The sequence below is a fragment of the Vidua chalybeata genome, chromosome 5 (assembly GCF_026979565.1).
Source record: "Vidua chalybeata isolate OUT-0048 chromosome 5, bVidCha1 merged haplotype, whole genome shotgun sequence".
Taxonomy (NCBI): Eukaryota; Metazoa; Chordata; class Aves; order Passeriformes; family Viduidae; genus Vidua; species Vidua chalybeata.
Genome location: NC_071534.1, coordinates 50,962,533 through 50,984,930, shown reverse-complemented (window position 1 = coordinate 50,984,930; position 22,398 = coordinate 50,962,533). Strand labels below are relative to the sequence as shown.

Genomic DNA, 22,398 nt, shown 5'->3' with positions numbered 1-22,398 from the left:
AGCTGTAGTCTTATAATTATATTTTAATAGCTTTCTTTTCATTTTAAGGTACTTCAACCTAATCCCAAAAGTTATCCCAGTCACAGTATCCAATGTAGCATTGTTTTTAGCTCTTAGCAGGTGGTTTTTAAGGCCCTCTTTATATGATACATGGGGCCCACTTAGTAAAGTCAATAGTTAGACAGGATATAATTTAGACCTCAGCTTTTCCTCTCATTTTGAAATAAAATGATTACATTTCAGGAAAGTCTAAGGAAAGATTTAAAGTTTTATATCAAAAGTTGAATATTTTCTTTTGTTGTACCCTCTTATTTTAAAGAACATGGTATTCATTTAAAATAATGCTTGTTCTGATATATTTGAAAAGGCACTACTCTGAATTAAAAAGAAATTCATAAAGTATGCATGTATGGGAGGGGAAGATTGCCTTCTTCACTGGAGCATTTAGTCAAATGGTTTTAATGCAGCCCATTCTGCTTAATTGATAGAATGAGGTACCTGCAAAGACAAGCTGTAAATAACAGATGGCCCATAGCGTTTACAGAGCAGCTGTTCACATGACAAAGTCTTCTGGGGCTCCTCTCCACAAGCAGGTGATAAAGTGATACTATAGTCTCTGTTTCAGGCTGGAAAATGGTCCTTGAGTGTCTTTAAACCCATGAAAAGTAGTTCTAGGCAATAGCTCCACATAATTACAGTTCTGGTCATCCTTGTAACCCTTGTGATGCCTTTCATTTCTTGTACCCTAAAGTTATACAAGGGTAGAGGCCACATGTAGCATACAAGTTGTAAAGCTGACACAGGACTCAAAAATAAATGGAATATTCCAGATATGAATAGAGTAAGAAAAGAGGAGTAAGATAAGAACAAAATAAATTTGTTGTGTGATAAGGTAAGGTTGCTTTAACTGTTGATATCTGTGGGGCTGCTTTACTGAGGATACCCTGGGCACATTTTTTAAAAGCATTACCTACTAAATGGAATTCCTGGAAATATCTGAATAGCAGATGTGTCTCTTGTAGGCTGATGTTCACCACATTAGCCAAAGGAGCGAAGATCTTCTTTTTCCAGAAGCCCTCAGAAGAGTCTAAAAATAAGCTTGCTGTAGCTAAGTAGACTGCTCTCATGCTTGTTAAAATGAAGACTGCAAAACCTGTTACTTTTACTTAAGGGAAGAGTGTTACTGAACTAGCAAGTTGAAATTTTCTCATGATGTTATTGCAGAAAAAAAAAAAGCTAATTTCTTTCACTATTTTCTTCTGGGAAAAAAAAATTTCTTTTACCTGTTAGCACAAATGAATGCTCCTATCTTAAGGCAGCACTACCAACATTGTTTTACATTCATTTGCCTAGCATCAGTGGTGCTTATTTTCACATGTGGACACCTGGCCTTGGGAACCTAGGTTAACATTACCTCATTAGCCTCCACACCACCAGTTAAATAGACAGACAGTAACAACTATTGAGGTTGATTGAGGATTCAAGAAGAACAGGGGTCATGGTACAGAATGGTGAAGGTCTGTTTTCAACTGAAATTACTCTTACAATGGGATGAATTGTTAATGTGTTTTTATTCCAGAGTTTTAGAAGAACTGATGTGGTGGCAGAATTAAGACGACAATTAATGGCTGCTGAGGAAGAAGAAAGTTTATCATATCCTCCTCTGAATATAACCACTGGAAATTATACATGCATCCTTTTTTATGCTAGTAATTTTAGCCTCAAAGCCAACAGTTCAGTTTTAATAGATTTGACAAATGCAACATTTTTAACACAGAATGTGGATATTTCTGCCTCTGAGTGCTCAGACAGCAACACAACGTGAGTAACATAAGAAATTTCATATCATAATACATGTAATTCTGAAAACTTTCAGAAATATTACAATGTAAAATCAGTGCTATTTTAATTTTCTTCTTCTAAATCATCCAACATTTTTAAAAAATGTATTCTTAGAAGAAAAAAGACCACAAAAACTGTTCAGATGAGGCCTGTTATTGTCATGATTTTTTTTTTCTTCTTATGTTCCCCACTTCCTTGTTTGTTTGTATTTGGTCCAAAGAGGTTTCCCTGTGCCTGATCTCACAATCACAAAAATCTCCACTGACATTAATGAGACCATAATTTCATTCCCTTGAAGGGGAGTATTGCCAGTTACAAGGTAGTAACTCAGCTAGAAGTACATTAATGAAACATGATCTCTGTTTTCCTTTACTTTGAAGCACCTGCTCTTGGGTAAATAAAACCCTGGAAATATTTAGTCATATTTTTCTATGTACTGAACCTTTGCTATATGACTTTTGTAATTGCCTACTGATTTACAATATACCCCTCAAATTGAAATGTCACAATGATTTAATTAAAGCTGACTACTCTAACATTAAAAATCTGTTTCTTATTCTTAGACTGTCATTAAAATACACAAAACCAGTGAATGGAATCAGCAGCCTAGAGATAAGGTAACTTACGATTTATTTTAAATAGATCTTTTGTGGTTTACAATACCTGTTAATAAATTAGGAACAAAAATAGGGAAGAAATTAAATGAAAATATTTTTTAATTTATTATTTGCTTTCTCTTCTGAAGAGTCACGATGCGGGAAAACAATAGTACAGCCCTTGTACAGAAAATATATTATTACGCTCAGGTAAAGTTTTGAAAAAATATTGTAGGCAAACCTACATATTGTAAGGTACTGGTATATGCACCTTCCTGTTTTACTAATGGGATCATTCCACAGTCCTCTCAGGTAAATCTAACTGTGATTTGCAAAGACTTTGAGGGGTTGAAATCTACCTGCATGGCCAGGGCTGGATTGAGTCCTAATGTGGATTGCCAGTGTGCTCTGTTAGTGATAGCTTGTGGTTAATAAGGGGTGCAAAAATTTTTAGTCTTTACTACTCCATAGATGGCGACAAGACCATATTTCTCCTACCATGGCAAGAGGGAAGAAAAGCTAGGGAATTGAAAGACCAGGGAAGAAAAATCAAAGGGAGAATCATAGAATTGTTTACATTGAAAAATGTCTCTGTGATCATTGAATCCAATCTTTAACCCAGAGCTGCCAAGTCCACCACTAAACAATGTCCTAAGTGCAACATCTTTTAAATATCTTCAAGGATGGAGATTCAGCCACTTGCCTGGGGAACCTCTTCCAAGGTCTGGCAACCCTGTAACTGAAGAAATTTCCCCTAATATCTAACTTAAACCTCCCCGGTGCAATTCGAGTCCATTTCCTCTTGTTCTGTCCTCTTACTGGGAGAGGAAGCTAAACCCCACCTCACTAAAACCCCCTGTCACGTCATTGTAGAGAGTGACAAGGTCCCCCCTGAGCATCCTCACATCCAGGCTAAACACCTCCAGCTCCCTCAGCCACACCTCGCGCCACAGGACGTATGCTCCAGCCCCTTCAACAGCTTTGGGGTGCACCGGATTCGAGGCGTGACCTCATCAGTGCTGAGTGCAGGGTGACAATCACTGCCCACACTATTGCTGATGATGGCCAGGATGGCGTCAGCCTTCTGGCCACCTGGGCAGAGGCAGGGTCATGTTCAGCTGCTGTTGACCAGCACCCCCAGGTCCTTTTCCACCAGGCATCTTTGCAGCCACTCTGTCCCTAGCCTGTGGTGCTGCCTGGGGCTGTTATGACCCAAGTGCAGGACTTGGCATTGTTGAACGTCATACCATTGTCCCTGGCACATCAATCCAGCCTGTCCAGATGAATGCTCAAATGAATAAATCCATTATTTACACTGAGACAGAAATAGTTAAGATAAAAGGATCCCAGAAGAACTTGTGTTGAGGAGAGTCAGTGATGTGTTTGGAGTGGTATTCAGAGTGCATAGAGACACTTGTAGTCAGTATCAGAGATCATGACAGGTGGCAAAAAGCCAGACATACATCTCCCTTCTCCCTCAACCAGCTAGAGCTTTGTAAGAGAACATACTGTACAGATAAGATTGCTGTTAGTATAGTAACTTTACTTTTTTGACTATTGAAGTTACCGGCATATAGGATCCCTGGGACTTGTCCTTGGTGGTGGTGTCAAGCATTCCCTGTCTCAGTAATGTAAATTATCAAAGAGACATGTATTTCCCTAAACACTATGGGGAATTAAGAAAATATTTTCCTTTGATCCCATTCAAAAGATACTGATCTCAAACTAAGACTTCTACCAAAGTTGTATTTTTCCTTTTACTACAAGTCCCAAAATACCACTTTCTCTGGTGCTGCCCTAATGTTCTTCTGTCTGCTCTTGAGTGCTCCTATCCCACTCTGATAGAGACAAGCCCTCCAAAACATTGCTCTGATTCTCATTCTTCATCTTTGCACATCCTAGCACAAGTCTTGGCTGGTCTGCTGTAATCTCTTTCTGTATGAATGAATGTGGTTGTTTCCTACATTTGTCCTGAATATGGCTATCCTCAGCATAATATCAACCTTTCTAGTAAAATTACAGTTCAAGAAAATAGTACAAATCACAAAGCATCCTATGGAACATGATACTGTGCTTCAAAACTAGTTAACAGCTAGATCTTAAAGGTGTTGTTTCTTTAGTAGTCAACAGGCTTCACTTAACTATACAATGGCAAATTGCAAACCTTGAGACAGTACTATAGAAACAAAATCCTTTGGCAGTTGAAACATTTTTCTTAGATTTTGTTTTCTGACACTGGCAGAAGATCAAATGTGATGTTAGTGCACCCATGGATTTAGTGAAGATTATTTAGAATTATGTTTAGTAGTAGTCTATTAAAAACTTATTATTTTAATTAATTATTGGATAAAACATTTAATGTGGTCATGAATCTGAGTTGCATCTGGAGAGAAGAAATTTGAAGCAACTCTGCAGACAAACTGTAATTTAAATGAAAATGCCAGTACAAAAGGTGAATGGTTCATGTTTTCTTTCTTTTTCAGGAAAATATTTTATATCCTTTGAGCCTGTTGTAGTAGAGGCAGAAATATTCACAAAGTCTTTCTTGACCTGTGCTTCTGCTTGAACACATTATATCTAAATACCAAAATGTATAAACAGCCCTTGAAGCTGGTATAAGAAACTCAGGCTCCACAATAGGTGAGGACTTTAAAAGAAAGCTCATGTAAGGTCTGTATGTTTTCATGCCAAGCAAGTAAGAATAGCATAGGCTGGCTGTGTTTTGCAGGAGAATTTGATTTATTCTACTGGGCCATGTGTGATCCAGGTTTTTAATATTTCTTCAGGGCAAATAAACACAAATATGTCTAAATTGATCAATTTTTATTTATGACACAGGTGCTTAGAAATATAAAATGGAATAGAGGAAGAATGTAGGGAGTAGCTTCCAGGGTAGCCATTTCTTGGACCTTCACTTATGCATTGGCCTGTGTGTGGGAGCTAGAGACTGACTGCTTTTTTGCTTTTTTTCCCCTCTCCCCTTAACTTATTAAACTGTCTTTATCTCGACCCACAAGATTTTTCTCTTTCTATTCTCCCCCCTGTTTTGTTGAACAAGGGGAGTGAGCAAACAGCTAAATATGTGCTTGACTGCCAGCTGGTATCAACTCATAACACCTCAGAGCCTTTATAAATTAACAATAGTTCTGAAGACTCACCTGATTATCTTTAGTTTTCTGTTGGATTGTCACTTGATGGGACAATGGTGTCATTTTAGGCCTCTGTTAGGTACCATAATACAGCAGTACATGCTGTATAATGCAAATAATAAGATACATGGAACAGAACCAGAACAAGCCATTGACTTTTTTCATTATTTGCTAACACTTTATTCACCTTGTGTGTCTTCTAAAATCCATAGAGATATGTTGCAACCTCTGTTTTCCCCTTCTGGTTCATTTTGATTTGATTTCTTTTTCAAGATTACACCTTGGTAAGATCATGGTCTGCCTTAACAAGCAGGACACAAGCAGGGCTGAGAGGTGGAAGGAACAGAGCTGAGAGCCACAACTGCACTTTTTGCCACTGTAAAGGCTTTTTATTTAAGTCTAGGATAGCATATCTTTAAAGTGACTCCAGAGAGGACCATGTTCAAGTAGCTCAGTTTATTCTTCAATAATTTCAGCAGCATGAGCAGGATCCAAAGGCTGCCCCCCTTATCAACAGCAGTCTGTGCCCACGTACAGAGCAGCTGGTCACATCCCACCTCCCACTGACAGCTGCAACTGCTGCTTCATCCTGTGCACACACACACAGCTGGCACCTCCCTCTCACTCCCTCTAGCAAGAGCTACAGTCTCACTCATCCTCCTGCACTTGCACTGGGAGATGAGCTGTAAAGGAGTGGTTATAGAGTGTTGTGATAGTGTTAGGAAAGTAAGGCACTGCTGCAGCAGGAGTGGGAGCAGTGGGCAGTAGTCCTTTGCTGGAAGAAGCACCATCTCAGTTCTCTCATAAACTGATCCAACCATTCAAGCACTTATCTGTCATTTCCTCTGGAAAAAAGTGTCAAAGAGAATGGGAGTGCAGAACATTAGTATTCCAAACTTACATTGATACATACTTGACTAGTGTTGTTGCTCAGTGTATAGAACAGAACAGAACTGACCCCAAAAAAGGTCTTTTAAACTCTTTTGCTTAACAGTTGTGTTTCTCTTTGAGTATTTGAAACAGTAATTCTAGCTATCTTCTGCTTCAGAAATACCTCTGCTTGTAATGATTAGCCACATGAGACATGATCAGTGGTGGTGGCATTCAGAGGTCATACAGTTATATGGCACAAAGGGAGCCTGGCCCATGACCAGGAATTTTCTGTGCCACCATACATAAAGTACATAATGTCTCTAATGTACATAATTGTCTCTAATGTTTAACACGAACATTTCCTCAAGAAGCCAAGGTACTTTCCGTTCTGCAGATAAAACCTTTGTTCTCTCTCTGCTCTGTATCATTAATTTGTTATAATATGTTCTATTTGCTATCTACTCATTTGAGAAAATGTTAAAGCAATTAAGTAATTCTGTAGATTTTTGTTGTTTGAATGCCTTTTTTTCTTGCAATTTAATGAACTATAGTTGTACTCATTACCAGTTAAGTGTGTGCTTGTTGGAGGCTGTTCACTGTTAGTTGTTTGGAAAAATGCTAAGGATAACAGCCTTCATTACTAAGTTAACTGTGCTCAACTAGTTAACTAATTAGAATGTTAATTCTCATAAGTCTGCAAGTAACACAACATTTTAGTCTTTGGTGTAATGTGTAGAGACAGCATTCCCTTCAAAGTCATTTTAGAGTGTACTCACATACATAGCCTTCTAAAAGTTTTTATTCATTTGGTCAGTTTAAAAGGAATTTCCTTCTTTACCACTTTTCTCATTTAATCAGCAAAAGTACAGACCACACCCAGCCTCTGTGGTTTTCATAAACATTTAAGTAATCTTCTCTGTGTTTATAAGTGGCATTCAGCTAGTGCCTACAGCATTGCTACTAGGGGCACCATGGAAATTCTGTTCAGATTGTACTGTACATCAGGAAAATGTTCCTTTCTTCTAGCAATAATATCAAGATTTTAATTTTGTAACTATATAAGAATAGAATATTTTCTATATATATTTGTAAATGTGGACTGGATGGAATTCTTTTTTTTTTTATTATTTTTCACTGATGCTTGCAGCTCAATGTTTTATGGGTAGAACTGTTCAGGCTTAAAACACAAAGAATGCCATAAGACAAAATATCCTTGTCTCACTTCAATGACACTGTGTTCTGGAATTCCTTCTGAGCATTTTGAAACTCTTGAGGTTTCTGAACTTACATGAATCAAAAGCCACTGATTATTAATATATATTTTTTAAAAAAGCATAATTTGTGGTTAGCTTCTATGCTGTGTAGCTGACACAATATTGAAAGTAGCTAATTTGAACAAACAAGCAACATTCTACAGAGAGAGTATTTTCTCTGTATACATATACCTTACAGAACATAAAATAATCTATATTGTGCCTCATTTAAGATGACTATACTATTTTCTGAACCAATCATAATTGCATCTAAGTTATTGCTTCAAATTTTAAAGTCAACATACAGTGTTAACCATTGTGGATAGACATATTAAATTATTTCATTTTGAAGCAAGTCTTATGTATTGATAAATAGATTTCTCTTCTCAATCTTTCGTGCTTTCCAATAATCAAAAGAAATCATTAGCAAACTATATAGAGATACACATGCAGAGACCAAGTAGGGTTAAAGGGGAAAGGCTTATAATTTGCACTAAGGGGAAAGGCTTATAATTTCCTTATGAAATAGCTTGAATGCTTAAAACTGTATAAAAAGTGGTAAAGAGTAGCACATAGTCCTGATCTGTAAAGGATCAGAATGTACTTCTGGATGTCTGGATGTTCTCAGTTATGTCTGTTGGGAGCTGTTCAGACTGCATTGGTAGTAATATAAATTCCATTATTATAAACTGCTGCAATACCACACATACACAGATGTTTTCAAAATAAGAAAATAGTTTTTTGTGCCTAGCCTACTTCAAATTGTGAAACTAGAGCTGACAATCCCTCCTGACCCACCAGTGAGAGAGAGATCTGTCTACTATGCCAAAGTCAGAACTTTGCAAAGGAAATTGCCATTTAGGCATTTGAGCCAAGAAAGAATTGCAATGATAAATTAGAATGGCTATCATGCCGATACCTGTCATAAAAGCAATTTTCCAAAAATCCCATAAAATGTTTATTCAGAGCCACTGCAGTCTTGCTGACACTTTCTCAGCTTCGCCTCCATTTATTATAAGCTGTTGGTAACTGATGAAATACAGCACTGGCAGAGGCCCTTGAAGAATGAAACTGCATTTGCTTCTTGCCTGCCACAGCTATAGAAAGCTGTGCTTGTGAGGTGAAACCCTAAGCAGTAAACACATTCACAGGACCTCTTCACTTAAAACAGTCTTAATGACATGGGAGGCCATGTCATCTTCAGCTGTGATGTTTGCAGCCAGCAATAGTGAACTGTTATCTGTTACTTTAGCTGTTACTTTACCAAATGTGTATTATTTTTTTCCTTCTAACCTTTTGACTTTTTGTTTTTGTTCTCTGTTGTGTTTCTAGGTTTTTAATGACCAACAAGTTCTATGAAGTCTCGGCTAGAAGATGGTCCACTTTAGATTCAGTTGAGATTGTACAAGATGGAGAAAAGTTAGCTAAATTTAATGTTTCTGGCATCTCTGCCCCTGCAGAGTATTCATTTCATTGTCAGCTGGTGGGAACAAGCAATCTCTATCCTGCAAGGCTGGTTCCATCCAACAATGAGGCAAAAAATTGGGATGTTTTCATTTCCAAGTTGCAAGTGAGTATGCGTTGCCATTTCAGAGATAACTCCAAGAACTATTACTTGCTATTGTAGGAGGTGAATGACACACATTCATAATGCCTTTACTTCCATTCCAGCCTGAGGGAAAACATAAAAGAAAAGCTGTTCCCCTAGGTGAGCTATTCAGTAGAGGGGTAAAAAAGATGCCAGTTGCTGAACAAGGAAAACATGAAAGCAGAGCTTTAAAAAAACAAAACTATGAAGTTGTCCACAGAAAGAAAACCCAATTAAACCAAATGCGCTTAATCAGGCAAAGAATGGCTAAGTCCTCATGCCTGCTTAATGAATTGGGCTGCTCTTGGAAACAGGGGCCTCTTAGGAGGGTGCCTTTATGCTGCTAACTTTGTTTTTATTTGATTTCTTGGTGCTTTGTTTACCTAGGAAAGTACAGCTTAGTGTGGCTGCTTTTTTCAGTGACATGGACTGTCTATTCCTGCAGATAGAAACAAAGCCCAGTGCAATTAGATTTACTGGGAGGTTTGCCATGGACTTCGATCAGGAACGGTACTGGTTCCTGCATGACCCAGAAGGAAAGCAGATGGCTTTTTTTGAATGACACATAGCTTTTCTGCATATTTAGTAGTAGTTAAGACTACATATGTGAGGTGTAGATGATTATACCTTTACTACTTTGAGCTTTGCTCTTGACTTAAGAGAAGCATAGCAACATTTATATCTTAAAACAATATTGCACTAAGGGATCTCTTTGATGAAAGAGATCTTGAAAATTATAGGAATAATTCCAAACTGTACTCTATTTGTCAAACATGAGCTAACTCCATGAAAACTGGATACAAATGCTGATATAATTGTATTTATAATTTTGATAACAACCCAAATCTCAATAATCTGACTCCAGACTTGACACTTCTGCTTAAGCAATGGAAATCTCACAGAAAGAGCATTGGTGCTTAGATTTATTTTCCACACATTCCAGTATCAAGTCTCACGGTTTTTTGAGAAACAATGTTGCAATACATACCAAAGTTGTGAAGGTTCCTTATGATGTTATGTTTTTGTAAAGGCCTGAAAATACCATAGTTCATGCAACTGTACTTTGCCTAGTAAACTCTTTGGAGTTAGGCTTTCACATCACTAAGATATGAAAGGACATGACCTATGAAATTACAAAGTGTGTACTTACCACCTAACTTTTCTGTCAGTTTCTATATGCACTGATATTACTGCCTTCTTAAAGTTTAAATAGGCTTTGCTCCAACTTTAGTAGGCATCCTTTCATTGTGGTCTTAACCAAGAGTAGAAGTAGTGGTTTCCCACCTTCCTTATTGATTTGGAACAGCAGCTGCTTCCACTGCTCAGACAACAGAAACTCCAGTTCCTCTTGAGAAAGGGCTTTTTCTTGATCAAATCCTAAACATAGAACACAACCTGAAAACTCCCAGTCTAATAGTCTTCTGTGGTGTGAGAAAAGAAAACAGAAGGTCACCATTCCGGGTTCATTTCCAAGTTCTATCTGACCTAGATCATACTTTTCCAGGCATCCACTGATACATACTGAAAGGTGATCTCAGTCTTTGTTATTGCATAAGGTTTAGAAACCTCCCAACTCTATTGCATGGTGAAAAAAGCATGTGGGATGTGCTCAGTAGTTGCAGCCAGCACAAAATCTTGTTGCTGAAACTGAGAAACATGATTCTCATGTCAATGTTATGCAATGAGTTAGAAACCAGGATCTAATGCCAATCAAACTGGCACAATTGCACTTTGCAATGCTGGGTCCTGGAAGCTGAATCACAGTAATAGAGGGACAATGGCAGCTGCACAGGGAAGCCTTGCATAGTTTTTTCCTAGGCAAGGTTGAACAGGTGTAGCCTTTAACTTCAGATCTGGAGCTGCCTCACTCACTACTATCTAAAAGAAGCTCTGTGGGATGCTGGCTAGGCATGGCCACAGCCTAGGATGTCACCATACCTCTGCAGAGCACCAAAACTGCTCTGGGTTTGGTGGGGGTTTTGCTGGTTGTTGTTGCCACAGGAATGGTTGTTCTACCATGATACCTTTTGTGCTTTTGAGGATCTCATATTTTTCAATTAAATTAAAGTGGAGGCTGCCACCAAAAGCACTGCTTTTCTTTAGTATGTGTGGTACAGAAGTACTTTGAAACCCATGAAAAATTGCCAAAAAAATCAAAATCAAGAATATTTTGAATCTTTGTAGCTAAAATATCCCAAAGTTGAAAAATTAGAAGTTTGTTGTGCAGTAAATAGCCATAAACCCAGCATATTTTACTTGAAGTTTTTGTCAAAGGCCATATAATGAGAAATCTACATTCAAAAATATTTTAAAAATAACAGTAAATACAGACTTGTATAATCAAGACAAATGACTGGTCTAAACACCAAAATCAAAAGTTCCAAAGACAAAGGCCTGTATACAAATGACTTTTGCATTCATAAATATTAGAGAACCACATGTAAGTATTTTTAACTCTTCTATATATGCTGCTAAGATTCTCATTTTTTGCCTGGTATCTAACACCCCCACAGAAATGATAAAGCTTCAGAAAAACAATAAAATAACCTGGCATATTCTTAATCTCCTTCCTGAAAGTAGACATAGCATTTTAGGAATGTACAATCGAATCTTTCACCTAGATGGTTCAATAAGCATAATGCTGTTTAAAAAAAAAAATATATAAGACCACTAGAATTGAAATAATAAATGTCAGTATTTCTGGCTCTAAATCAGAAGTGGCAAAGCCCTTCTAAACTGAATATTCCTGTTAAGTACTTCAGAGAGTCCTTGTAAGTGTGGTAGGAAATGTGTATTGTTTTCCAGAATTTCAATCCATTTTTGGGAACACAAATGACATAAATCATCACCTTCTGTCTGTTTTTATTGTCAATAAGTCTTTCAGGCTACATTTCATGACGCCTATTCACATTCTCACTTTTGGTCAAAGCAGTGGCTTAACAAGCAAAGGCTTTTGCAGTCATGTATTCTCTAAAGCGGTGCAAATAGTCGTCCAGCTTTGCAGCTTATGTTCACTAATCCTGCTTTAATCAGAAGTCTGAGTACCTTTGGTGAAAGCAGACAGTCTTTGTGAGTTAGCTACCATGATTTGACTTGGAAAGATTCTTCTAAAAGGTTGAATTGCTAAAATTGTCTTCACATCCACATTATCTTAAGAGCCTTTAGTTCCTGACATAACATTACTTTTATTAATCACCATTCTGGAAGGTACAGACATTGTTTATAGCACACATATTACATAAACTTTAGGGACCTGAGCCATGGCTGAATGCAAACCCAGAGTGTTTACTGGTGTATTTGTTGCATGGTAGATTTGTTCAGTTTGTACCAACACCTTTCCTAGGAAATACAAACTCTTTTATTACCACAAATAAACTCAAGCTTTCCATTTATTTTATTGTAAATCATGGAATAATCATGGTGTGGGAACACATAAAAGTAGAAATCCATGATCTTCTGCTTTCGTGCTTATTGCTGGATGAGAGAAGTGATTTAAATAAAATAATCCTCTTTTAATTTAATTTGATAATATTTTATGGAAAACAGTAATTTTTAAAATGTCATTTCTTTACTAGTGGGTTCATGATATTTGGAGCTTTCCTTGCACACCCATTTCAAAAATTCTGTAAATGTATAAGAATCCCAGTCTTAATTTGTTTTTATAAAATTATTTAAGAATGAATCAAAACGAATCAGATTAATTCTTTCCTTCCTCTTCTTCCACCAGTTTTGTTCCTTTCCTTGTAAAGGAATCAGTGCTTATGCCATTATGTGCATGTTTGTAGATGGGGGATTGTCTTCCCTTTCTTCATAGTTTTCTGATCCTTTGATTGGTTTGAAGAAAATTTCTAGGAAGTCAGTGGTCTCAAAGGCATTCCTTTTGTTGATATTTTTGAACAATTGGGACTTAGACAGAGAATATATTTCCAAATTGGTTGATTTTTCTGAGGAAAATAATATGGTCGGAGGACAGTGGCAGACATTGTGAATTCAAATCAGAGATATTACAAACTTTTCTAACTGCTGGAAAAGTTTATATAGATTTTATAAATTAATAGACAACACATATCCCATACCTCAGTAAAGCAAACATTTCCTTCTGTTTTGAGTCTCTGAATTCCAAGGAGGGAGGAAGAAAGATTTCACAACTTTTTTCTCCTTGAACTCTCACTAAAACTCAGCCAAAAAACGTCATCTTTATTAGATGTATTGTAAAATAGGTTCAAGGAATTTTTTAAGTCAAGGAGCTATTAGCTAAAACTCTCAGACTATTTCAACAAATCTCGTGATCTGAGGAGCCTTAACTCTCATGCCTTTGAGTGCTTTAAGTTTCCTGGTTCTGAAGTGGTCATAGATCTGATGATCAGGGAATACTGATAATACCGATTATGTGAATACTGAATACTGATCAGAATACAGTGAATGCAGAATATTGACCACATGTCCCCTCTGGGACATTACTTCTAAAAGTAATAAAAATTACTGAAATGGGGAACCTACTTCTTACCAAAGAAATGGATTCTACATCTTTAATTTCCTGCGTGAAAAGGAGATCTGGAAAACTGTTATGCAGAGAATTTTGTTCTCACTCTTTTTTTAATGGGCAGAAAGTATGATTGATAGTTAAAAGATGTGGGTTTTTGTAATTACTACATATATCCTGAAAGTAAAGACTATGCTTAATTGCACTCATCTATCTACCTTTCCTCATTTTCAGATTCAAGGCTTCAACATTATAAACAACCAGTTTTCCTATGCAAGTGACTGTGCAGGTTTCTTCACTCCTGGAATTTGGATGGGCTTGGTGACATCTATAATTTTACTGTGGATCCTGACCTATGGAATCCATATGGTCATGCAGCTCACAACAAACAGCAGATTTGATGATCCCAAAGGTCCAGCTCTATCAGTTCCTCAGACAGAATAGCCGTGGATTGACTTAATGCTACTGTGGCTTTTGCCGGTCTGATGTTTAAGATTTTTATAACCTTTTTACTTCATAATATGTTTAACTTAAAAAGATATCATAGGAAAAGCAGATAATTAAACTACATATAAAAATGATCCTTGTGTTTGGCAACAATAATAATTCTATCTGTTATTATGACAATTTGTTAACAGCTTTTTGTGTTAAGGTTCTAAAGTGAGACTCTGGAGGTTATTACTCTCTCTGGGTATTAGAAAGACCATTAAAAACTTCCTTCAGATTAGCTTCTATTGGCAAAGAAAACATACCAAAACACAGATAATTGGGAAGGATAAAATATTTGATGATAAACTATATATTGAAAAAAATGGTCTCTTTGAAGGCTCTTTATTGTCATGATGATGCTACATCTTAAGAAATTTTAAGTGTGTTTTGAAATTTTTTCTCTTGAGTAAAACATCCAGAAATGTACAGAACTAATAAAGTATAAATCACTAAATGAATGGTCCTGAGAAGTCTTTTCAAAATACATCACTTTGTTCAGATGTGGTATCACAAAGGAGAGTGGGTAGATTAAGGTTTAGCTTCCATCTACTGTTATCTAATGCTTGTGAGAATTATGTTGAGTAACGCTGACTTGTGTTTGCTTTAGCAATGGACAGCTGATGGGAGGTCAGTCAGTGACAGATAGGTCCTTGTCCAAACTGATCACAAAATTAGATTTGGTGTCAGGGCAATGAATGCAAATTTTCAAGTTGAGAACCTATTATGATTGAATGTGCTGGTGCAGACAGCATCTTAACAGAGATAAGGTAGTTTTCTTAGCCTCCTCCATTTTCCAGGCAACTTTGGAAAAGTTATGAAGTTCACAAAAAAAAAAAAAGGAAAAATAATACAGAAAATCATTAGAAGCACTGTGTCAATGTACTGTTTAAGTCTGAGCATTTTACAGTTATCTCAGTGCTTCTAGAAGCCTGAAAACATTCATTGTGTTCTGTGTTCTTCTGCAATTAATACAAACACTGCATCTTCCAATTGGGTAATCTGATTATGGAATGAATTACTAAATTTTATGTAGAACTGGGAAAACATAAAATGCAATGATAAAATGGGAAAAAATGGTAAAAATAAGACTTTTATTCTTTCTTTTGGAACACTTTTATGACTGTGCATGTTCAATTAGTAGTTAAAACCCCCCAGAATATAATTTTGACAAAATTACATTCATTAAATGAGAAAAATTCTAACTTTTCTGATCTTGATCCATGTCATAGTACAATGATACAGAGGAAAGGCAGGTAGAATCAACTATTTATCCAGACAGATTATAGTTTCTATCCATCATTTCTGGGTGTCACGCTTTTATTATGCAGTCCAAAAAGTAGATTAAATGCTGTCTGAAGCTATTCCTTCTGAATCATTCAATCCTGACCTGGAAAACAAAACAAAAGTGTCATGTAACTAGCAGAGGTGTCTCCTGTGCTGTAATGTTTTTCTGAAATGCTTTTCTGAACCTCAAAGAATGCATTTGATCTACACAGAACTTCTGTGATAGAAAGGCATATTTTCTTTGCACAAATTAGTTGCCAGGAGACAACTGGACTTGTTCTATTAATTCTCCCTTCAAAGCAAGTTGTATGAATGTGACGACAGAAAATTGACATAATAGTCATGTAACTATAGCTAGAAGAGAGAAATGCTATGCAAAGGACTTGATTCATAGAAAACAGCTTTCTTAGGACTTTTATCAAACTTCAGTAAAATTTGGAAAATATTTTGTTCAACAGCAGCAATAAAAAGAACAGAAGAAGAGCTTTATCCTAGCTTGGGATTCTATCTCCAGCAGTGGTATGAGTATGGAGAGCATCTGGTAGTGCTCCCTGCAGATGTTCTCCATTCTCCACCATTTAGCTCAGGTACTTCCACAACCAGAAGTGTTGCCTTTTTATTTAATAACTCTGGGTATAGCTATAGCCCATAAATTTGTCCAGCCTGCTCTTGAGCCTGTGGGCTCTCATACAGCTCACAGTGTCCTGATTATAGTATGGCACTGGGAATGCTTATATCCTCTCTTGCTTGCCTAGGATGGACTCTGGAGAAGAGAGCGAGGAAACAGTCTCATATTGACTGTACCACGAGGAAAAGATAAACCTCTTTCAGAAGAGCTGTTTGATGTGTTTGGTATTACACATTCCAAGGTGAAGGTGAAGGCATTTTTCATGGAGAAAAGCTTTTTCTTCCTACCTTCTCTCACAGCAAGGATACCATGCTTTGGCAAGTAGGGCCTTTGGAGGCATATAGTCTGTTTCTATAGCGACTTGGGATGTCTTTGTAATGGAAAGATCAAACCACAGGCTTATCCTTGTGATGTCTGTGCTGGAAAACACATCAGGAAAAGAAAGGAATTATCTACAGCTCTGGCTGTCCTGTGGGCCAAGTGGACTGGACTCTGGGGACAATGGCTTGTCTGTCATGGAAAGGAAGTGTTCTCTGTCCACATCAGATGGGTTCACCTTGGCCAGCTGGCAAAAGCTCACCATGCTGCTCGGATCTCTTCTCACAGGGGCCACCCCTGCTGACAACACCTGGACACAGACATCCAAAACCCCATCTCAGAGGACCATGCAGGCTGCTGGAGTCCCCATGCCCTCTGAAACCCCTGCAGCTGCCCAGCACACTCTTTGTGGCTGGAGAGAAGGATAACTGATCACTTCGTTCAGCAGGGCTGGCTTCCTTATTTGTAAATAGGACTGTGCCTCAGGAAATTCTAGGAGGATTTTGCACCTGTCTGTGTTTGTTTCCCTTTCTGAATAAAGTTGAAACCCTGTCAGGAGCCTTTCAGTTCTACATACTTCTGATTTCACAATTCAGCTTAATCATAAATGTACTTGTTAAAACATGCCTGTTTTGGGAGCTGTTCCAGACAGAATATTAGCTCTGTCTGGAAAAGTGTGAGCCTTTAGGAATTCTACCAGAGTCTGCTGAATTTATCAGAAGTACTGACTTCTGTGTGTGCTAGCTCATTTCTCTACCAATTTTAAAGATATACAGTAAAGATGAAGGGGATGATGGATAAGACTATGAGTTAGAAAAGTAAAAGCTTTTTTATTTTCATTTACACATATATAAATTAAATTTTATGGAAAAAAATTAGGAACTTTAAAAAACTACAGCAAAACTCAAAAAAATCAATTCAACTCTGAAGAATTGTGTTAAACCACAGAAATCCCAAAACTAAACACAGAAGTCCTGGAGAAATAAAGTATTTCATCACAAAATGCAGCAATAATCATTTATTGAAAGGGATAGCTGAGATGGAGCTAGAATCTGAACCTCCTGATTTGTGTCCTGGTCTGTTGGTTTCTCTGCCTGTGAAATTATTCATTTCACAAATCCTACAGAAGCCCATCAATGACTTATAATGACACAGAATTATAATAGAAATAGTCTAAGAATAGTATTTTTATGGAGGCAATAAAGGAAGACAGGCTATTCCATCTGCAGGGCAAAACTCAATGAAGTAATTAGCTCCACCTTTCTTTCTGTGCGACTACTAAATTATATGCAAATCTAAATCAGCTTAATTATTAGGCAATGCCCAGGCATTCAAGACTTCTGTAATTATTTTAGCATAAACTGAGGTCAAACAGGAGAAGCTATAGAGACTGAAAACAAGGAATTACCTCGAAAAGCTAATTCCTAAGATAATCAGAGACATAAGAAGTCTGAATGTTGGATACTGGTCACTGCTGGCAAAAAACGTAGCAGTGGTGGGGATGATTTTCAGGGCAAGTAGAGTAACAATCTTATCATTACACTGGACAAGAGGAAGAGACAATGCACATAATGGGTGCAGGGGACTCCTTTTCCTGAAGGCTGTGTTTTAATCTTGCATTCTGTGGTAGAATGACCTTGCTTGGCTGCCAGATGCCCACTTGGCTACTCTCTCCCTCCTCCTCCTCAACAGGACAAGGGAAGAAAATAAGATGGAGAATCTTGTGGGTCAAGATAAAGACAGTGATACCATTTAGCAGTACCACTATGGGCTAAAAAGATTTATGGAACATTAATTTTATTGCCAATTAAAATAGGTTGGGAAGTAAGAAACCAAAGCAACACTAAAACAATGCCTTCAGTCTGCACAAATGCCAAAAAATCTCATGGTGTCTAATACCTTCAGTAAAAACCCCTGATCAGGGGGGTGGGGCAAGGAAAAAAAAAAAAAGATATCTTACCAAGGGGTGGTTCCTTAAACAAGTAGTCTCTCTTCGCCCGAATGCGGGCCAGTGTCTTTCTTAATCTTCCTGCTTGTGTAGGTGGAAAGGGGACTTACAACAGTGACTGAGCCCAAGAGTAAATCAGCTGCTATTGATGTCCCACAAATGAAGTGGCTTCCTTCTCTCCACCACAACTTTTTGTATACCTCCTGTGGAAACACAGGTTCCCTGCTCCAGATTATCTGGATTTCTGTATAACCACTGGAGCTGGTATGTTCTTGACTTATTATAGTTAAGCTTCATTTTAGACTGTTTTTTATGTCATTCATTATTGCTATAATAGAAGATCGTTTAGTGAGTGATTGTATGTTTTCTGCTTTGCAGAGAGAAATGTAAGTGTCCAGTGGAAGACTAAGAAACTAATTTTTACTCTTAGTATTTCTTTAGCTAGTTGTATAAAAGTAACATCAAATGAATGGTGTACAGTCAGCACAACATCATAAGCAACTAACTTTCCTTAATGAAAACTGCAAAAATAATGTTTGTAATGTAAAAAAAGAACCCTAACAAATGCTTTCATAGAAGTAATTTAGGAAGATGGATAAGTTAAGGACTTTCTGATGTAACATTTGAATTATAATTTTGTGTATTCTATTTACTTTGGGTAAATATGTATCCATGTGGATAGCAGAGTGATCAATTCAAATAATTAACAGATATCTTTCACTGAAGTGTACTGGCATGATTTAAGATATTGCTGTCCCTACCTACACTACCTTTAATTCATGTATATTTGTGCCTCAGCTGCCTGTTAAGACCACACTGCTGTGCTCTCTTGTTGCACCAATGATGTAATGTATCAGATTGTGCGCTAGAGTAGCAGAGATGCAGGTTCTTGTCTGGGTCTGCCATTCCTGCTGCTGAGTAATAAAATCCTAGCAGAGGAGCAAAGCAGATAGCTGCAAACACTGATGTGTAGCAATATTGAGGAAAGATCTTTACTATAGTTGTCAAAAGGGGAAATATAAAGGATGCAAATAGCCAAGTGCTTTGGAAGGATCAACATTACTGACAGCCTGAGAGGCAGGACCAGCTCTAGTTCAGGGAATGTGTTTTCTGTCTCCACATGCCTCAACACACTTCAGCTAATAACCTGTGTCAGGACAAGGTCTGGAGTGCTCTGTTTCATGTCCTGCTATGAAGACCCCTAAAGGCTGTCTATGGCAGAAGATAGTTAAAGAGCATCAAGATCCATCTATGGACACCTTCTCTCATTCTGTATCTTCAGACTACAACTGAACAGGGATGGCCCAGGCCCCCAAGAAGTCTCAACTCTTCTCTTTAGTGAAAAAGAGGAAAAACAAATGTGGAAGAAGAAGGGCAGAACAGATCATCATCTCTTCCTCCACAGTGAGAACCCTTGCCCTTCTGGGGGTTTCCCGAGCCCTTGCCTGGAAAAGCAAGACTGAAAACAAAGGACCCAGCCACTCTCAGTAGAAGTATGCACAGCTGTGTGATGCTGGGCTGTCTTGGAAAGTTGTTCAAATCTTCAGCTTACTCTCCCAGAGCCACTCTTTGGGGCTGTCTGCAAACTAAGGCAGAAGTGACTGCTTTGGCTGCCCTCCAGAAATTCTGAGGTAGATGAAAGGGAGTGTAAGGAGGGTGCCGTGCAGCCATATCACATTTATCTTACCACCTGCATGAAACATCAGAATTAGACCCCAGAGTCCTTGAAACAGAAAGTAGACTTCTGAGTAGAAAAATCTGAGGTTTCATCTATCTTTTTATAACTAATTAATATTACAATACCAAAATAGACAGTCTGCTTTTGCTTGTAGAGCTTTCTTGGATATGTAATTATACTGCAAGAGTGGACCAGTTCTATCAGGTTTTATTGATTTAGATTTTCACAGGCACTTTTGCCAGTGTACTGATTTGTTTTGACATCAGAATTTACACCTTAATGGCTTACTGCTACCAATTTCTGTGCTCTAACAGTGATTAATAGATATGTAAATGGAGATAAATTAATATCCTGGGGTTTTGTTCTGTTTGTTTTTTTTTTTTTTCCTTAAATAGCACAAAAATTATTTACTGGATAGATAAAGGAATTTATAGTTTATTCATGTTTTGACATAATTTGAACCCATTTCAGCTATAATTGCTTTTATAGCACTCTGAAGTTCAAGGGGGCAGAAAGGATTTATTGGGTTAAGCATGCTTCTCGCAATGGGTAAAGGAGCTAAAGATTAATGATGGCTTTTCTGAATTGTAATATCTGAAACTCTCTATAAAACTGGTGTCTAAGAATTAAGAAAGATATAGATTTTTTGCCTAATGAATTACTATCTTCTGTTTGTTATGAAACTCTTGGTTAACACTTGATCTAGTTACTTTTACCAATTTATTTTATCAAAAAGGTGAGGGCCTTCTTCATCAGGGTCACTGTTTTCATTTGGATGGCTGGTGGTTTCACTTCAAAGACTGAGTAAGATTGCATGTTACTCATGAAGTAAATCTGCCCGTTGTCTAATCAGGAGTGTATGCATCTTCTGCAAATCCAGGGTCGGATTCAGGTGCTCTGCAATGGGACTCCCATTCCAGAAGCTCTTTATGTTGTATCCAGAAGTTACATAGTGACTTCTATATAGTTACAAAATTACAGCTTGTGTGCTTCTCTGACAGTATAATATATAGGGCCTCCTGTCTCAAAGTGTCAGCACAGTTCAGTTGCAATAGAATCTGTGCTCTAGCACTTTGCACCCTCAAGGGCACTTGCAACTGTCATTTGTGTTCTAAGTGAAATAATTCCATTATTGTCATTATATATTATTGTTTTACTGTATTTGGGAGGAGGATGATCTTTCCCCTTTAAACACTAAGGCCAATGTTAAACAATTTTCTATTGGATACTTCTTTTAAGGAACCTTGTATCTTCACTCTACTGGTGGTGCTGTGGTGGTAGTCATTTCATACCAGATACTAATACGAGCTTCTGATACAGAAAGGGCCTCCAAATCTTGACATATTAATGGAAATCAGTTCATGTATATGTTAAAACTGAAGCTTTTTGTCAGAATACAGTCTCTTTTTTCTGGCATGCTACAGTATATTGCCATATATAAGCATTAATAAGCTACAGCTAATACCTGAGACAACCTGGTTGTGTAGGCCATGTGGTTTGTCCAGGACCATAAAATTAGCTTGGCCTGAGTTGAAACTTACATTATTTCTCTACTTCTCAATGTTTGCAATGTTTCTCCACTTCTCAGTGTTCTTAGCCAGTAAGCAGCAGAAGTGAGGGTTGACCTGATCTGATCTGGAAATACTGTCAAGTGTGAAACTTGAGGTTCCTTCTGCCCACACAAGGCAACACCTTCTAGCTGGTCCTTCCTGTTAGGTGACCTGCTTGCTTAGAGCTGAGCTCTGTGCTTAAAATCATTTGACAAATGCAATGCACACCTGAGAGTAGCACAAAGCCCATTTAAAGCCCTCTTCAGAAGGAACCTGCTTATTTGTTTAGAAAATAGAGGCTACTGCTTAACTAACAATGTTTCAGTCACTTCCATGGCAACAGGCTCTGAGAGACAAAGCAGGTCTTCACCAGAATACACAGCAGCTTGAAAACAGAACGGAGATGATTTTACATAGCAACAATATGAAGTTTTTGAATTTTTGAATTAACCTGTTAGTTAGCTGGTGAGTTAATCAGTGAAGTAATGGCTATTCTGCTAACCATTTATGAGCAAATTGACATTGATTTCTTTTAGTTGTCAGGCATCCCTTGTTTTTGTAATAACTGGGGATCTGCCAGCACAGTGTGGTGCCCCCTTCCCTCCTCTGCCTACACAATCTGCCAGGTGCCTTGCTGTTATAACTGTATGTAAGGGGGAGCAACATTTGGAAATTATGGCCTAGTTCAATGGTACTGGAATTTTTCTATGAAGAAACCA

General features: G+C 37.6%; 1 protein-coding gene across 1 annotated transcript in view; it reads left to right on the top strand.

Annotated features, from left to right (window-relative positions):
* Positions 1-14,727, top strand: part of ATP6AP1 (ATPase H+ transporting accessory protein 1) — a 48,238-nt gene extending 33,511 nt beyond the window's left edge. Inside the window, exons 7-10 of the mRNA XM_053943698.1 lie at positions 1,580-1,821; positions 2,406-2,459; positions 9,046-9,283; positions 14,019-14,727. Of these exons, the coding sequence (XP_053799673.1) occupies positions 1,580-1,821; positions 2,406-2,459; positions 9,046-9,283; positions 14,019-14,228 (744 nt within the window). The 3' untranslated portion in view covers positions 14,229-14,727. The remainder of the gene's footprint in view (positions 1-1,579; positions 1,822-2,405; positions 2,460-9,045; positions 9,284-14,018) is intronic.
* The last annotated feature ends 7,671 nt before the right edge of the window (positions 14,728-22,398 follow it).